At 42.4% G+C, this 17,581-nt stretch overlaps 2 protein-coding genes and 1 long non-coding RNA gene across 11 annotated transcripts in view; 2 read left to right on the top strand and 1 right to left on the bottom strand.

The window, feature by feature from the left end:
• Window positions 1–6,449, top strand: part of RABGAP1L (RAB GTPase activating protein 1 like) — a 232,724-nt gene extending 226,275 nt beyond the window's left edge. For all 9 annotated transcript variants that reach the window (XM_071751126.1, XM_071751127.1, XM_071751129.1 and 6 more), the window contains 5 exons: window positions 1,496–1,600; window positions 3,006–3,089; window positions 3,451–3,522; window positions 4,313–4,510; window positions 4,845–6,449. In XM_071751126.1, coding sequence (XP_071607227.1) covers window positions 1,496–1,600; window positions 3,006–3,089; window positions 3,451–3,522; window positions 4,313–4,510; window positions 4,845–5,000 — 615 coding nt within the window. In that variant the 3' untranslated portion in view covers window positions 5,001–6,449. The remainder of the gene's footprint in view (window positions 1–1,495; window positions 1,601–3,005; window positions 3,090–3,450; window positions 3,523–4,312; window positions 4,511–4,844) is intronic.
• LOC139799289 (uncharacterized) lies at window positions 4,863–10,130 on the bottom strand. The gene is made up of 2 exons (XR_011727219.1): window positions 9,412–10,130; window positions 4,863–9,018 (listed from the first exon to the last, which is right to left on the bottom strand). It is a non-coding gene; the product is annotated as an uncharacterized lncRNA (long non-coding RNA).
• Window positions 10,131–11,954: 1,824 nt separating this feature from the next.
• CACYBP (calcyclin binding protein) lies at window positions 11,955–17,497 on the top strand. The gene is made up of 6 exons (XM_071751139.1): window positions 11,955–12,061; window positions 12,578–12,770; window positions 13,445–13,541; window positions 14,083–14,182; window positions 15,411–15,505; window positions 17,186–17,497. The coding sequence occupies exons 1-6, from the start codon at window positions 12,041–12,043 to the stop codon at window positions 17,343–17,345; spliced, it is 666 nt and encodes a 221-aa protein (XP_071607240.1). The 5' UTR covers window positions 11,955–12,040; the 3' UTR covers window positions 17,346–17,497.
• Window positions 17,498–17,581: the final 84 nt, after the last annotated feature.

Genomic DNA, 17,581 nt, shown 5'->3' on the forward strand with positions numbered 1-17,581 from the left:
CCTTGCAAGCACTGCCTGCACCTTCTCTGCTGTGGATTGTTTTAGAAAATGTAAGCCATAACTTTAAGGAAAACAAACATTTCCTTGAAAACAGTATCACATTCTCCTCAGAAGACTGATTTCAAGGGGAATGTCTTTGCAGGATGTCTGCCACCTCACATGGATCTGTTTTTTGCAGTAGTTTTACTACAGCTAACAAACTCCAGAGATAATGAAGTGGCATGACACCAAAACTTAAAAGGGCTTTTGGATATCTTTTGGAAACTGTTTCTGTTTGTTTTGAAGACTGGAATGTGGACAGCAGCAGCGTTCCAAGTCCTTTATCTCAGATGTGTCTGGTACAGAAGAACTACACATCCAACTACACATTCAGGGTACTGATAAATTCCTTAGCAGCTAATATTAAGGTCCTAAATACAGAAGGGCCATACTCTGCCACATTTGGCTGTCCCAGGAATACCATAAGCAACTTTACATCTGCTGCTGCCCATGCTTGTTTTTTCTCCAGGATCATGACAAGGCTCCCCAGCACTTACCTTTGCCAGCCCCATTCATTGCTCCCTGCATTTTAGGAGTCTTTCTGTAGAAAGACTCCATGAAATTTTCCCACACCCCCCTCAGTTCACCAAAAGCAAAGCTTTGTGCTGCTGCACTCACCTGCAAGGACAGGTGATACCCTACATCTGGAGAACCTGCAGGGAACACATCAAAGGGGGAAAGATTTCTTCAAAACATATCTTAAGCAGGTCTTTCATCAAAAAAATCTGTCGTTCCTGGCGGTTTTTTTGTTCTAAAATGTCAATCTTAGATGTTTTCTGTACTTTCACTGCTTGGTTTAATTTCTTCCATACTGCCAAAGACACACTAAGAACTGCAGGAATCCTCAGGCTGTCTCTTCAGTTGTGGCCCTGCTGGAGCTGCCTCTGCTACCCACATTTGCCATTAACACCCTCATTAATAACTGACACTGTGGCAGATAAATAAGCTGATACCTCCAGTAGTGGTAGAAAACCAAACTGCAACTCAGAGATAAGTTCTGTACTGTCATTTGTTGTTTTCAGTGGCATTTCCCCTCATATTTTCAGAAACTCAGTAACTTTTGGCCTGTTCTAGCACCTTGTTGCTGAACAAAAGCAGTGGTGTGATGCAGTGTGTATCCTATAGCTGAGGTCACCAGAATCTACCCAGACACTGAGAAATGTGTTTCCCTTCTGGTGATGCAGATCGTGCTCACAAAACTATTCCCAGAATGTTTCACCTTAAGTTCAGCCCTTCAAAGAAAGGTCCTTTTGCTCAGTTGTTGAAACACAACAAAATAACCTAGAAAATAGCTACTTGAAAAGGGAACTTCATACAAAAAAGAGGTTAGGTGACCCACCAGAGGGCAGGAAAAGGCAATGTTAGAACCTGAACCTGCAATATTTCTTGACATGTATACACCAATACATTTATATTGGCACAGATGACACAGTTACACCAGTGTTTCTAATTCTAGGCTGAAGACAAAGCTGATGTTTTGAACAAGGAACTTCTTCTGACCAAGCAGAAGCTTGTGGAGACTGAGGAAGAGAAAAGGAAACAGGAAGAGGAGACAGCTCAGGTAAAGCATTCTCCAGCTTTGCCCATTTAGCAAGCAAATGCAAGCCAAAGGACATAAAGAAAAACAACACTTTGTTGCAATTACAGAAAGGATTTTCTCTTCAAAATGCAGTCACAATTAAAAATTTACAGTGCCAGGGTAATTTTTTTTTCTAAAGTATGTTTTTCAATGTTGGTTTTTTTTTTCACTTGAGCTCTGAATGTTCAGTTTCCCATACTGTTACCATTTTAAGTCTGCTCTGAAATGCAGACAAAATGCATTATCTTTAGGAAGGAGAAATTGTTAGTTATTGCAGGTTTGTACAAAGCTGGATTCTTGGAGCCTTTCTACAAATCAAGCAAACCAAATGAGATTTTTCCATAACATATTTATACACAAAACTTTAAAGTTAATGAGCTCCCAAATCCATCCTCCTTACAGTAATTCGTTGGCAATTTACATATAGTTATAATCTGATTTCATCACTATTTCTGCTATCACACATGCTCAGGGGAAGGGGTCTGCACCTAGGAAGGGGTCTTTTTGATCTGGGAGTGTGATTTTTTTTGTATTATGATGTAAGTTCACCTAAAGGACACAATATCACAAGTTCTAAAGCTCCAGTCTCCCAAGACTGGTTTAGCAGCCTATTTTCTTGATTTGGGTTTATCACCTCCTGTGTCCCTTAGGTTCAATTATCCATAATAGTCTTCTCTGCCACGTTGGTGACTTTCGTGAGAAATGCTTAAAACCTCTTGCTTAACTTCCTTCTTCAAGGCCTAATTCTGTTCCTGCTCAGTGCAAGCTGTAGTACTGCTTGTGTGCCCTTCTGGCTACAGTTTTAACTTGTATACATGCATATGAGTACATCTTGCACAAAATGATCCCAGTGTTCTAAAGGCAGTGGAGGCCTTTCTCATAGTGGAAGGGCATTCAAAATTTAGTGGTTCTGAACTGTGGAGGAATGAGTTAGCAGCATTTCAAAGCAGCCCCGCAGACCAAAAGAGATTTTTTTTCTCAGTGATACTGCTGAGAGATCCTGTTCCATCTCCAAACACAGACAAATGATCTGTCTGCCCAGGTCTGGGCAGAAAAACCAAATCAGTAAAATCCACTTAATAATAATGTTCTTATTTTTTGTTCTCTGGACCATGCTGTACCAGCATTTAACACAGAGAAAGAGAATCACCCTCCAGGGGAATACAGCAGGGATACACTGTGTTGCAGCATAGATTTGGTTATAATGGAATTTAATAACTACTTGTATATTAAGTAAATCAGACTCCTGTCTGAAAGGGAATTTGGGAAGGAGAAGCTGTAGAACTGTTATAAATGCAGCAAGACTTTGAGACAACAATCTGATGATTCATTTTGAGACCTCATTTTGTTTTGGTGTTCTGTGTAACATCTCTCCTTCAATCCATAGCTGAAGGAAGTCTTCAGGAAGCAGCTGGAGAAGGCAGAATCTGAGATTAAGAAAACCACAGCCATTATTGCTGAGTATAAACAGGTACTGTTCTAGACACACTTTCTCATATTTATTTTTCAACTTCTTTCAACCTGCTCTGAGAGCTAAATTTTCAGAGCTGCAGATCTCAGGCTTTAAATAAGACACATTTCTGAGAGCAAGCACTGTAACTTGTCATAAATCTTTTTGTGGTTTTCCTAATTTAGGGAATCAGGAATAACCTGTCTTTAAGCTAATTTTAGTACTGCAGCATGAAAGCTTCTTTGCTTTGAGGGGGAATGCAAACACCAGAGTGAAACAGAATAGAAGAAGTGTTTGCCCTCACGAAAATCATTGTTAAAAAGCACAGATTATATTTTTTGTATTGTAAAATTTAGCTAAGAAACTGCTTTCTCTGCTCCAGATTTGTTCCCAGCTGAGTACCAGGCTGGAAAAACAACAAGCAGCCAGTAAGGATGAACTGGAAGTTGTGAAGGTGAGAATGATGCCTCCACATGTGGATGTTTCCAATGCAAGTATTGCAGAATGCCAGGGATACAGAACAAAGTGGGAGCTGAAGGTTAATGTAAAATGTGCCCACCTGGCAGCACCAAGAGCCCCACATGCATTCCAGCTACCGATGAGCTGGAATTGTTTTCCCTCTGCTATGGTTCCTAGTTGTTTCTTTAGTACCCAAGCTGAACTTGATTTGTTGCCTTTTAGTGAATTTTAGTGATACTGATAAAAAATAATTTTAGGGTTGAATTACTACTGTTCAGCTGTAATTACTGCCTTAGTGCTGAGTGTCAGGCATCATTAACAGCAAGGGCAATCCCCTACAATCCTGAAGAAACCCCAGTGTTGGCCCATGCAGTGAGCTCAGGCTGCTGGCTTGCTTCTGGAAATATGGAAAATCTGCTTTTAAAGGCATTATTTGAAATACGAAAATTTGCATTAATTTGGTCCAGTCCCTTGTATGTAGTGACTCTTCTGAATTGTGCTGCTTTAAATACTGCAAAATATTACAGAGCTTTGGTAGTTAGAGGGCTGGAGTAATCCTGATCTAGGAGCAAAGTCTCTGTGCTTAGACAGAGCATGCCAAATAGATTTTAGGAATTCTTAAACCAGTTAATGTACCCTGGAAATTGTTCATGAACTTCCCAAACTCTTTTCATGTCAAGGATGAAAACAGCAGTACTAGTTCAATGTTTACTGACAAAAAGGCATCTTTCAAGAAGCACAGATCCTGTAACTTGGATTAAAAATGAGCTTTCTGGGTATTTCAGGGTAAAGTGATGGCTTGCAAACACTGCAGTGAGATTTTCAGTAAGGAGGGGGCACTGAAGCTGCCTGCTGTAAGCACAGAGAATAAAGGAATAGAAACTGACGATGAGAAGGATGCACTGAAGAAGCAGCTGAGAGAGATGGAGCTGGAACTTGCACAGACCAAACTGCAACTTGTGGAAGCCAAGTGCAAAATTCAGGTACGTGGAATCCAAGTGCAGCGGGGCAGGCACCTTATCCTTGGGAAGTAATTCTCAAGCAGGCACAAAGTTGTTCCAAAAGGGAGCATGAGAGCATCTACCTGTACTGCTTCCTATCTGTGAACTTCAGGAATGAGTTTGCATCTTAGAAAAAGCAAAAAAAAAGAAAATAGTTTTTAAAATTTAAATATCTTCTGCTGTTTCAATCAGTCTTCTTTCCACAGTGTCTGGGAGGTTGCAAGGAAAGCTGTGGATTGCAGGGACTGAGTTTTGAAGATGCTTTTTTGTTAATTAATTGGGTTTTTGATCACTTCTGACTATTCTGCTTTCTTAGGAGCTGGAGCACCAGAGAGGAGCCCTTATGAATGAAATCCAAGCTGCCAAAAACTCTTGGTTTAGCAAAACCCTGAACTCTATCAAAACGGCCGCAGGCACCCAGGCGCCGCAGCAGCCTCAGCCACCCCTGCCTCCCAAAGAGGGGAGCACATAGTTCCAGCCCAACCCGAGTCCAGAGCACAAAGAGCATCACAACTGAAACCCTGGAGGATGCTTCCAGTGGTGTCTCCCCTTGGGAAAAGGACAAAAGGCAGGAGTGCTGGCATGAAGTGAAATTCTTCAGTGTTTTTCATTCGTTCCGATGTGACCCTTTTCAAAGAGGGAGGGGGGAAAAGTAATTCCTGTTTTCTGTTGAATTCTTACTTCTCAAACTGCCTTGCTGAAAGCCACGTTCTGATACCTTCATACTTTTACACTTTATTTTATATGACTAGTTGTTAAATAAATCTAGGTCTTTAATACATGACTAATTGAAAATTATTTTTATCTTGCATAGAAGGTTTTTTTCTTCTTCTGGACGAAGAGAAAAAAATGGAAAATGTAAAGTACTGAAGCATAATCTCTTCATAGAAAGCACAGTGTAATAATTACTCATGGGGGGGTGTCTAGGATAACTTATGCCCTGGGACCATCTCAGAAGTTTATCTCGGTGACTGCCTCCTGCAGAGAAGCACTTTTTGTAAAGCTTAGGCCATAGCAAACATAGTCCTGTGCTCTCTTGGCACAACTGTTTATGAGCTTCCCTGATCATTTCTTAGTCTGGATTGTTTTTTCTTCAGAAATGCAAGTGGTGCAGTTCTTTGTAGCACTGTTGTTTAAAGGCTATTCACAGCTTAACTGGAATTTAACATAAAATTATCTAGTTCCCTTTTTTCTTTTTATTTATACTAAGAATTCCAAGAAATTATTCCTTCCACTTGGAATAAAGGGAAAAACTGTTTTAAATTTATTTGATGTATTTGCTGAGAAGCAGAGTGAAGACCTTGCATAATTTTGACCTTTTGTAAGTCCTGTGCAATAAAGTGTAGGTTTTCTGAATAAAAATAATGAAAACCTTCCCCTGGATCTATATTAAAATTTGGAAATTCACCCAGAAATGAGGCATGAAATAAATAACCCGAAAGGCTTGTGCTGCACTGATGAATAAAACATCACAGGATCTGTTTGTTAAAACTATTTGGTTAGAAAATGCTATGTTGGTATTAATTATTTTTGTAAAAACAAACACTTTCAAGTGGAATACAAAACCTTGACTGTCCTGTGGGGTAGACTTCTCTGATGATTCCCAGATCTGTCTGGTTGTTTTGTATCTCTTTAAGGTAAGAAAATTCAAAAGCATTTGTTTTGATTGGACATAAAGTGTTTATGGAAATACTTATTTCATGGAGAATTAAACTATTGCTTGAACTGATGGAATATTTTTTTAATTATACCTATCATGTCTAAAGGTGGTCTTGCAGGTAAATATTGCTGGACTAAAGGCTGTGTGTTGTTCCATTTACAAAATTGTTCCAGGGACATTTAGTTGTGTTTTGAACTTTTTTTTTAATTCTAAGGAATGCCATATCTGTCAGTTTTGTATAATAAAATTTAATGATACCCATCTTGTGCTTTGTTGTCAACATAATTGTGAATTATTTTAAGCAGGGTAATACAAATTTAATGTTACCATTAGGAATGGTGCCAAAGGAATGACTCTGTAAGACAGTCATCTTTTTGAAGCAGAGATCAGAATATCATCATTATCCTAAACAACTTCTTTTCTGTGAAAAAATTCTCTCAGAAGAGTAAGGAGTTTAAAATTATTAATGTTTTGAAGTGTATCTGCAAGAAAGGGATTATCTGGAAATTTTAATAGAGAGACTAAAAAGGGGAGAAAAAGCAGAAGGAATTTGTTTTGCAAATATTAACAAAGATTTTTTTCCCCTGGTGACTTTCTTGCTAAGACCATTGGATATATTCTCTGTCTAAGGTCACCATTAGTCATTCACTGACCAGTACCACTTTACACTCAGAACAAACTGCATCCTACATTTGTACCAACATTTCAGAATACATCTGATAGTTACATGTGAGAGCACTGTGCCACTGAGTGACACTGATTGTTTGACAAACATCCAAATTTCTCATTTCTGTAGTAGGAATGATTTTTTTTAAAGGTTAAGACTATGATTCCCTGAGCAGCTGAGTTAACCTGACTGCTCTCTGCTGCTCGAAAGATCTCACCCCTTCGGCTCCCTCTTTGCAGTTTTGTCCTTGTTATGGAGTTTAACTGGACATGAGTAAAAATAAAATAAAAATACATGGGTGGATTTTCCTGCCACCTCCCTGATTAGCCCTTTGCCAAATTAATGTCATCTCAAAGGGTCCAGTGAGTGCAAGTGGATCCTGGGGTGGGACTTCCCTGATTAATGAGCTCACCACATGTCATGGAGCAGCTGTCTCAGTGTAGAGGCTCGTTGATTTTGGAAGTTGAGTTTCTGGGATGGGGACTGACTTTGTGTGTTTTCTACCTGTTAGGTGTGGTGATTTCAAAACCCTATAGGATGGGAGCTGCCTCACATCAGCAAAAAAAAAAGTTTCAGAAGGCAACGGCTGCGTTATCACGTGTGGGAATGACATAAAGGCAGGAAACCATTTCCACCTTCCAGCTGTAGAGCCAAGGTAGCATTTGTAGCAGAGGAATTTGGAAGAGTAGTATTTATGTGGAAACTGCATCTTCTCAACATAACCATGAACAAGTAAGAAAATAAATTTTTTAAAATTATTATCTTGATGAATAAGCAGAGTGATATTGAGAAACCAGGAAGGGAGCAAGGCTGCAGGATTAAAGCTGGCAAGCTAAAATTCTGCCTGCTAACTTGTCCATGCCAGTGGGAAAATGAGCTTCCTGTGAGAAGGAAAATCTAGGGTTTAATTCCTCCTTTCAGCAGTAGGTGACAGAGCTATGTGCACTCAAACTGACTGATCTGTCAGGGGTAGCTGGTTCATTGTGCAGCTTTTCAACAGGAAACATCATCAAAGCTGATAAACACAACTCTGTCCTGCCCAGTTTATTCTTATTAATTTGCTACAGCTAAGTTGCATTGCTTACATAGTTAAGCAACTTTGTTTTCCTTGTTAGACGTTTTAAAAGACTTCTCTTGGCTGGCCCTTGAAATTTCCATTTAGATTGATGCTTTCATCTGTGCTGTTGTGTTAAAAACAGCTAAAAAAAAGAAAAACAGCCATTGATAAGGAGAGAGGAAATTGTAAAGAAAGTCAAGAACAGGAAGACTTCAGCCCCTTGACAAATTAGAAAGGGTCCCATTCACTTCAGTCATGGTGTCACTGATTGAATGTGGCAATTGAGGAGTAAGTGACAATCTGAATTTGGTGGCACTGAAGTTATCAATACTTGGAAGGTACCTCAGCAGTGCTTTCTCCAGAGGAGAAAGGTAGGGCTGTTCCCCTCCTTCTAATAAGTAGTTGCAGTGAAATCCATGAAACTATACACGTGTGTGGGAGAACTATACCTCTGATTTACTGCTAGACTCAGGGATAATTGGTATACCTATAAATACCTTTGATGTTGAAACAGAAACTCTCTTACCTTAAAATGTTGGTTTTCTCCCAAACACTGGAGAAAAAACCTTAGTTCTTGTTACTGTTGGAATGTGAAGATAAGGCCTGAGATGTTCTCACAGAGATGTTGAGGGACTGTTCTGGCTGGCAGGATGACACAAAATGCCACCTTTCCCAGGGCTGTGGGTACACACAGCACCTTCTTAACAACACAAAGGGGTAACCTCAGTTATTTTTCTGTCCATTATGCTAGCATCCCACTGGGAACTATCCCATTACCTCCTTCCAAGTGGGGGAGACAAAATAAACACTGATGTTTGGACCTCTTACATTAGGTTAGGTAGATATCACAGCAGCCTTTAAACCAGAACTAATCCATACAGGGGGTTGGGGAAATGGAAAGAATTTCCAGCTGGAGAAGTAACATTCATCATTGATGAATCAATGAATCATTGATCAAGATGTCTTTCCCAAGCCCAAAGTCTACGTAATTAATTTCAGGATTGTGATTTAACACATACAGGTTAATTCTCCAGGAGTACCAGGACTCTCCATTTCTACTGGATTCCAACTACTTTGCTACTGAATGTATTTCATGCTATTTTTACCTGAAAAATAATAAAAAAATATATAGGTAGAGAATTAGGACATTCCTTCCTCTTATTTTCTTATTTGGTGGGACTTGCTTTTATTTAACCTGTAAAGGAATATATATGTATCTTTGGAAAATTATATCTTATATATAGAATAATATATAGGAAACTGAATCACAAGGGGATAAATACAGCTCAAGGGTTTTGTATCACAACTTTAATCTGTGCTTTGATACCACCAGAATCCTGGGCTGTACTCATTTCCTCTCTGTTTCTCTTATTTTCACGTTTTATATAATACATGGGTGTTACAACCACTGCAAACTAGTGCAGATGTTCTCAGACTTTCCCAGATCTCAATTCCCTCCTTCCAGTGATCCCTGGGCTTGCACAAGGTACTGACATTACCTTCAAAAGCTGTGCCAGGAGCTCTCCAGAGCTTTGGGAACTTTGTTTTTCCCATGGAAGAAGATTCTCTGGCTTCCATGAACTGGGAAAAGATGGTGCAGGAATGCAGGAAGGGTCTAATCAGGAATCAGGATCAGAGTCTGCCATTCAGGGGGATTCACTTCAGCATATGGAAAGCAGAGAGCAGCTTCAAAACTCCAACTCTTATTAGAAGGAAGTTTTCCAGGTTTGGAGTTGTGTTTGTCATCTGGGTGTGTCTCACAAATCCTAAAGAGTCAGGAAAAAAAGAACCACATAACAATTTCAGACTTTGAACTGAGAACAACTCAGTACTGCCAGTTCTTGTGTAACCAGTCTACGCATTATGTAAAATATGATATGGAAATCTAAGTGTAATGCTTGTTATTAAAAGTGCAATTCACTGTACATGGTCACAACAAACGTTTACTCTTTTAATTGTTAAAGAATTGTTTGGATCAGTACCTTGTTATCATTGTGTGAACGATGCCTTGTAAAATAAATGGAAATGCAACCAAAATGGCAATAAGGTGCTTGGTTTTTTCAGCCATTTAAGACACAGCTTAAATCTGCAGTAACAGGTTGCTGCCCTGTCAGGTTTTTTGATACAGTTCACTCCAGCTGGTTATGTTTTTATGCTCAAGCAGCACTAGGACACAGCAAATGGGCAGGATAATGCCCATAATAATAACAATAATAATAATAATAATAATAATAATAATAATAATAATAATAGTAAAGATAATGCACACCTTCACAAAGGGCAGTCTGTTTTGCACAAGTCTGACAGAAAGACAAGGTGCTGGAGAGCTCATGGATCACCTTGCTCTCTCCTCCACGTGCTGGTGTGAGGTTTCCAGCACAGAGCAAATGGGCTTCCCCTAAGGGGGAAAATAGTGCCAAAATATGGAGTAAAAAGGGGGATTCTTGGCTGGTAATTGGCAGGGCTCATCAAGAGAGGTTTGAAGGAGGAAATGGGCAAAACCAGGCCTAGGGGTGAAATTGATAGCCCAGCTTAAGGGTGTCTACACCAAACCACTGTGCATGGGCAACAAAGAGGAGGTGGAAGCCATAGCAGGACAGCCATGAGTTTGCTGCCATCATGAAGCCCCTCTCATGAGGGGAATCCTGCAATGGATGGAGAGAAGCTCTTCAGGAGGGATAGACCAGGAAGGAGAGGCAGTTGTATGGCTCTATATATTGGGAGTGTTTTGGTTGCATAGATATTGATCATGTACTTGGGTGTTTATGGGTAAAGATGAGAGGGAAGGAAAATCTGTCAGAAATCCTGTTGGGTGTCTGTCATAGAGCACCCAGCTGGGACAAGGAGGCAGGTGAAACATTCCACAAGTGGCAGGCAGAAGTTTCCCAGTCACCAGAAGCATTATGGGAGGCTCCTGATGTGTATGGAAGGTAAATTCCTGACACAGCTGGGAAATGAGTGGAATCCCTACACCTAGGAATCCCTAGGAATGGTCCCTAGACCTGCTCTTCCCAAATAGGGATGGACCACTGGAGATGTGACAGTCTGGGGGCATTTTAGGCGCAGCAGCCATGGAATGGTTGAATTCTTGATCCTTAGTGAAGGGAGGGGGTCAGCAAAACCTCCACCATGGGCTTCTGAGGGGCAGACTTTGGCCTGTTCAGGATTGTTTGGGTTTGAGGAGGCTGAGGGCAGAGCTCATTGCTCTCTGCTACCTCAAAAAGGGTTGCAGTGGGGTGGGTGTTGGCCTCTGCCCTCAGGTGAATAATTACAGGAGAGGAGGAAAGGTCCTGAAGTTGTGCCAGGGGAGGCTTTAGAGTGGATATTGAGGATTTCTCTCCCGAGAGAGCAGTCAGATGGGCTGCCAGGGGAATGGTGGGGTCACCAATCCTGTGTAGATGTGGCACTGCAGAACAGGCTCTGGTGGGGACAGTGGTTTCTTTTGGGTTCATGGTTGGCCCCAGTGATCTCAGATGATCTCAGGGAGCTTTTCCAGCCATGACAGTTCTGGGATTCCATAAAATGCCTTCACTACACTGTTTGTCTGGGGCACCGTTAGCCACCGGCTCCAAGTGGGCTCCTGGAGGTGCTCGGGAGCAGGAGAAAACCTTCCCTGCCACGGGTGCCACCAACCCTGACCCCCAACCCCAGCCCCAGCCCCAAACCCCAATACCAGATCCAGACCCAAATCCAACTCCAGATCCAACGCCAACCCCAATCCCAGACCCAAGCCCAGACCCAGACCCAACCCCAACCCCAGATCCAACCCTAACCCCAACCCCAGACCCAGATCCAACCCCAATCCCAGACCTGAATCCCAGACCCAGACCCAGAACTCCAGACCCCACCCCAATCCCAGACCCAATCCCAATCCCAACCCCATCCGCACCCCGGCCCGTCCGTCACCATGGCAATGGTGACGCAGTGGGCGGGGCCTCCCGGGCTGCTCCGTTTCCCCGCCCACCCGGGGGCGGGGCGGGGCGGGGCGGAGGAGGAGGGAGGGAAGGTTCGCACGCGGTGCCGGCGGCGTTGCGTCACTTCCTGTCGCGCGGTGCGTGGGCGGGGCCGTGGGTCGGGCGGGCGGAAGGTTCCAGAGGGGCTGCAGGGGGCGGGGGTGCGGCACGCGCTATGGCGGACGCGCGCGACGAGGTGAGGCGAGAAACCAACCCCTCACCCCCCTTTCCTTCACCCTGAGGCGTTCCGACCCGAACCGGGACCTTCGGCGGAGGCAGCGGGCCCATACCCGGACCCGGGCGGGGGGGGGAGGGGAAGATGGGTGGAGAAATTGCGGTGGGGAGGCCGTGGCCGTGAGGTCCCGGGAGGCGGGGGCGGGTAGGGAACCTCTCAGCCCCGTTGAGGGCCTCTCCCTGAGGGGCTGCTCTCCCCCGCCCCCCGTGTCCCCTGACCCCGTGCGCCCCCATCCTCGTGGCCCCCGCCACAGCGGGCCCACTTGTTTTTTGTTTTTTTTTTTTAATGGGTGGAATTTTAAACCTTGACACAGATTCTGGAAGTGTCAGTGGGCAGGGAGCGAGTGGCTTGGTTATTCAGGTGGTGTGGAGGGGAAAGGATTAACCCTGAAACTGCTGCGTGTGGGGAGTTTGGTGCCAGCCCTGAGTGACAGGAGCTGTATCTGAGGTACGGGTGGTCTCTCGTTTTTTAACCCAGTTACAGAAAGATTTGGAAGAGATCAAAGAATTGCTCCTGAAAACCACGAGGAAGCGAGTTCGTGATGTCCTGATGACAGAGAAATACAGGATAGAGCTAGAAATCAAGAATCAGCCTCCACCGAAGCCCAAAGATGTGGCAGAGGAAGAAAAGTCGACCCTGGCAGGGTACACAGTGAAAATTAACAACTATGGTAGGATTACTTTTCTGAATGCTTACCAGAGCTTGGGCATCTCTCTTGAGACATGGCAGGGTGGCATTGGAATGAATTCCCCTTGCCATCTAGTGTTATAGAAAATACTTCTTAAGTGTTTATTTCATACTGGAGATGCTACTTTAAAACTTAGTGTATGTTTCCTGTACCACTGTATCAGGGGGTGTATTCTGGGTGTGTATGACACTATTGGTGGGATGCTTTAATGACACCAGCTGGTATTTTTCCATTGCTTAGTGCTTAGCAGGAACAAAAGAATGAGCTTTGCCATCTCAGCTCACCATGCAGGTGAAAGGAGAAGGAATTGCTCAAAAAAAGTGGGTCAAGGAAAATACAGCAAAGGCAGACAGCTAGCTCTGACTCTGCCTGCACAGAGTTGCTGCCCTTATACCTGAGCTAACACATGGTTTTTCTCAGAATTTGCAGGAACTGGGGGACAGGGCAACATGTGAAACCCTTTTGCTCTCAAATTGTTCTTGAGTAATTCAAGTCTTTCCCTACCCCCTCTACAGATTGTTTCAATAAGGCAGAGATTGTAGTCATTGCAGGAGTTGGAGTGGAACATGTGACATTTCTGGAGGCAAGCAAGAACTTAAGTTTTTTTTTTTTTTTTTTTTTTTTTTTTTTTTTTTTTTTTTCCCCCTCACTTGCAGGTTGGGATCAGTCAGATAAATTTATTAAGCTTTACATCTCTTTAAAAGAAGTCCACAAGCTTCCAGCTGACAACGTGCAGGTGCATTTCACAGAGAGGTGAGTCCATCTTGTTGCATGATGCCACAGGGGAGAGCATGGGTGCAGATCATAATTTGAAATGTGGCAATGTGTTTTGCTGAGTTATGTTCTAGATCAGCCTTTACCCCCTCACTCTGTTTTCCTTTAAAGTTGAGTGATACTGGCTTTTAGTAGCACCTGGCATATATTCTTTAAAACAGCTCTTCTTAGAGGGTGTTTGGGTATTTTTGTTTTACAGATGCTTGTTGCAACTCATCAGATGGCAACAACTGGAAAACAGATTATGTAAATCTGCCTTTCCAAGATTGTAGATCAGTCAGGTAGAAAGAACCCTAAAGATTTTGTTTTGTGGTGAAGTGTGGATGGGTCCTTTTGAGTCCTTAGCATTAAATACAGCTGATTGGAGAGCCCTGGGAAGAAAATAATTCAAGCTTGATGTGCTTTGCCAGGAAACATGCCTGCTGAAGGGCTTTCAGACTTTGGTTTTGGTGTCAAGACACAGTAGTCTTAAAATGATGGGAATATTTATGCCCTTCTTTCCCCTTTTTTCTGGTTCCAGGTCATTTGATCTGCTAGTGAAGAATCTGAATGGGAAGAACTACACCATGACCTTCAATAACCTCCTGAAACCCATCTCTGTGGAAGGCAGCTCTAGAAAGGTCAGTGAACCTCTGCTGTTAGGAGAGGTTTAGGTCTGTCACAAAGTACCATTCTCTGGCTTGTTCAGAAGACTCTGCTTACTTGCAGTCCCTCCCTCCCTCCCTCCTGTAAAGTTTCTTCATTATGAGCATGATTCTTATGAAATTTTAATTTTCATAACTGTAGAATTACCCTCTGGAATCCACAGGCTTCTGTTGGTAAAGATCAGGACTGGATATTGAATGCTTTTTTAATAGCTCTCAGACAGGGAGAGCAGAAATTAAATAATTAAGCAGCAAGTGCCACTGAGCATCCATTTGCATCTTTGTGCTTTTAAATACCTCTGAGAAATTCTTTGCAGTTTTATGGTCAGCAGACAGAAATCTTGGGAATCTTAAGTAGGTTTAATACCCAGAGCAAACTGTGAAACCTGCTCTGCCTTTGTCAGTGTTTTGCTGCAGAACTGATCACCAGTAACACTGTACTGGTGATAACTCTGCTACTTATAGCCCCTTCCTGGGCTTAAGGATGTCTCAAAACAACAACTTCCATGTGTTCTGTCCAGTTGTGTGCTGCATTTAGTGACTTCACATGTGAAAATACAATGGTTCAATTTGAAATTGCCCTAAAACTAGGACAGTGTAAAATTAAAACAACTGAAAGAAATGGAGGTGAAGCTCTGGTGGTTTTTAACAGCATGGAATTGAGCAGTGGTCATGTCCTTGCAAGTCTAAAGCTCCAGCAGGCTCCAGGAGTGCTTTGTGAAATTGAGGTCAGAGTTGCAATTAAACAGGCTTTGCTTGTAACTTGCAAACATAGTGCAAGATGAAGCAATGCCCTAAAATTAATTTCTTATCCTTGGAGAAACCTTAACTTGGTGTTCTTGGAGAAGTCTGGTAAATACAGCCAGGCTTTATGCAATGGTCCTGGGTACTTACAGCATCCTGAGAATCACTGAGTGGTGTTTCGGCAGCTGTGTGTGTTCTGTGTTGGTGGTACTCTATTTCTGTGCTGGTATTATGTTAGTCACACCATTTAGATTGTCCACAACAAGGTTAATACACTGTACACTGAGGATGAATATGTACTCTTAATTTTTGTATGCTATATAATAATCAGTAGCTGAGAGAAATGCTTTGTGAATTGGCAAGGGTAGAAAGAGGTTTGTAATCAGCTAACCTTATTCACTGTGGTTGTGACTAGCATCCTTTCATGAAACATTCTAAATTCTGGCTCTTCTCCATGCAGATAAAGACAGATATGGTTCTTGTGATGTGTAGGAAGAAGCAGGAGGAAAAATGGGACTGTCTCACTCAAGTGGAAAAAGAAAGCAAAGAGAAAGAGTAAGTGTCTTTTTAACCCCCTGTCTTGTTTTCTATTACTTACTCTCCAGACTGGCAGGGGAGCAGCTTTTTACTGTACTGACTGTGCAGTCAGGCTTTGAGAATTGCTCTTTTGGGAGACAAGTTCTGTGGTGTTTGAGAACCTTTCAGTTGGGATTTTGTTGGCACAAACAGGACTGGCAGTGGAGGAGATAGACTTTGAGTAGCTGTTTGCTACTGTCCTGCCATTTCCTTGTTAATGATGAAGGCTGAATCATAGGAGATACAAGAGATAAGACCTGCAGTGAGAGTGCTGAAGGTAATAAACCAGTTAAAGGTTCATTTGTATTTTGATGGCTGCATTCACTGCAAAAACCATTAGGGAGCTTGTCTTTTTTTTTTTAGGTTAAGTGTATATTACATAGAAATCCATATATAGTCCCTGTAGCTGTGTTGCTGGAAATAATAATTTTTTTTCATCTCTGTGTGCCTGCACAAAAATCCCACATCCTTTTGGCAGAGCAAGTCTCTTTTTTGTCTAGACCATTATACAAAGTCTGTAGCTAATTTGTATTGCTTCAGGTGCTTGGGAGCAATCCTACGAGCAGTTTGGGTGCTGGATATAAAAGGAGGGTAAATTACAGCAGCAAACACCTGGGAAGAAGAAACATTATATAAATACAATATGTAGTATATAGTAATTCCCTGTTACAATACACATAACATCCAGAAGAAAATGTGTATCCCCACCTTAAAGCATGGAAACACTTTAGAGAAAATTATGCCTGCCAACAACTTCTCATTTTGTGTATACTGATAGGATAATTTGCTAAAACTGCTTAGTCATAACTAACCATACCTCAGTTCAGAGCAACAGCACCCTCCCCTCCCAGATGCCATCACTGGAGATTAAGAGAAGGTGACTTGAGTACTAATGCAGGCTGCTGGAGAGGGGGGGTCATTTTGTTATCCTGTCTCTTGCATGGAGCAGTCCTGAAGTGCTGAGGATTTACAGTCTGACAGATGAGAAATGCACCTCTTCCTCCAGTCCCTCAGACTGGTGTTTAGCCTCATGCTTGGGGAACTCACTCCCTCTGCTGATGTATTTTGCTCTGCACGTTTTTCAGGTTGCCTGCAGGAACCAAAGAGATTTTAGAAAGCAGGATAGAGAGGCAGTCCTGTGCTTGGGAGGGCACTACATGGGGCATGTCATGTCATACTCAAAGTGCATACTATGTGATTAGCTGGCTTACAAGTAGAGAAAACTGCTTTGAAATGTAAGGTGGTAAAAAAAAGTCAACCTCAGGAAGTAATTTAAAAATGGGAAGCATTAAATGCCTTTTGAATTGTGAATGTGGTCACTTCACAGAGCTCTTTGTGGTCATTTTTCTGATTTTATTCCCTTGTCAGTGCCATGGTACAGACAGATGTTGATTTCTGGGTCTCTCACGTTCCACTCCCTGACTTCCAGGGTTGGGTTTACAGCAAAATGCTTTCCATCACCCTTGGTGGGTTAGATCCAGGTACAACACCCAACCTGCTCTTCCTTCAAGGCTACACTTTAGGATTCTCCCTACTTGGAAGCTGACCGAGAACTGCCAGAGCAAAACCCTCACTGTTTCCAGGATGTTTCAAACAAGTAGTTAATTTTTTTGCCCAGAACTGTTGGATATCCATGATGTTCTCCTATGTATCTTGCAGGAAAGCTGCCTACGACACCTCAGATCCCAGTGAAGGGCTCATGAACCTTTTAAAAAAGATGTATGCAGAAGGGGATGATGAAATGAAACGCACCATCAACAAGGCCTGGGTTGAAAGCAGAGAAAAGCAATCCAAAGGGGACACACCAATGGATATTTGAAAGTACTCTGAGGGCTGCCTTAATACTGATCTTCCACATGAGACGTGCTGTGCTGCAAAGACCATCGTTTACACAACCTTCTTCCAAGCAAAGACAGTCATTTGCCATTTCAGGTTGGAGAAAATATTTAAATAAAATAGCTTATAAAGCAATTCCTTCAGTCAAGTGGTTCACCATTTCCTGAAGAGTGGAGCATAGGTATATCCTTATCCCTCCTTGAAAAAGCATCTTGGATG

This window comes from Heliangelus exortis, chromosome 8 (assembly GCF_036169615.1).
Source record: "Heliangelus exortis chromosome 8, bHelExo1.hap1, whole genome shotgun sequence".
In the NCBI taxonomy this organism is placed as follows: Eukaryota; Metazoa; Chordata; class Aves; order Apodiformes; family Trochilidae; genus Heliangelus; species Heliangelus exortis.

What these genes read in the sequence shown, in the direction of transcription:
- CACYBP (XM_071751139.1), top strand. Translation starts at nt 12,041, where the DNA reads ATGGCGGACGCGCGCGACGAG. An exon ending in AGTGAAAATTAACAACTATG is followed by an intron (nt 12,771 to 13,444) that starts GTAGGATTACTT and finishes CCTCACTTGCAG; the next exon opens with GTTGGGATCAGTCAGATAAA. An exon ending in CAGGTGCATTTCACAGAGAG is followed by an intron (nt 13,542 to 14,082) that starts GTGAGTCCATCT and finishes TTCTGGTTCCAG; the next exon opens with GTCATTTGATCTGCTAGTGA.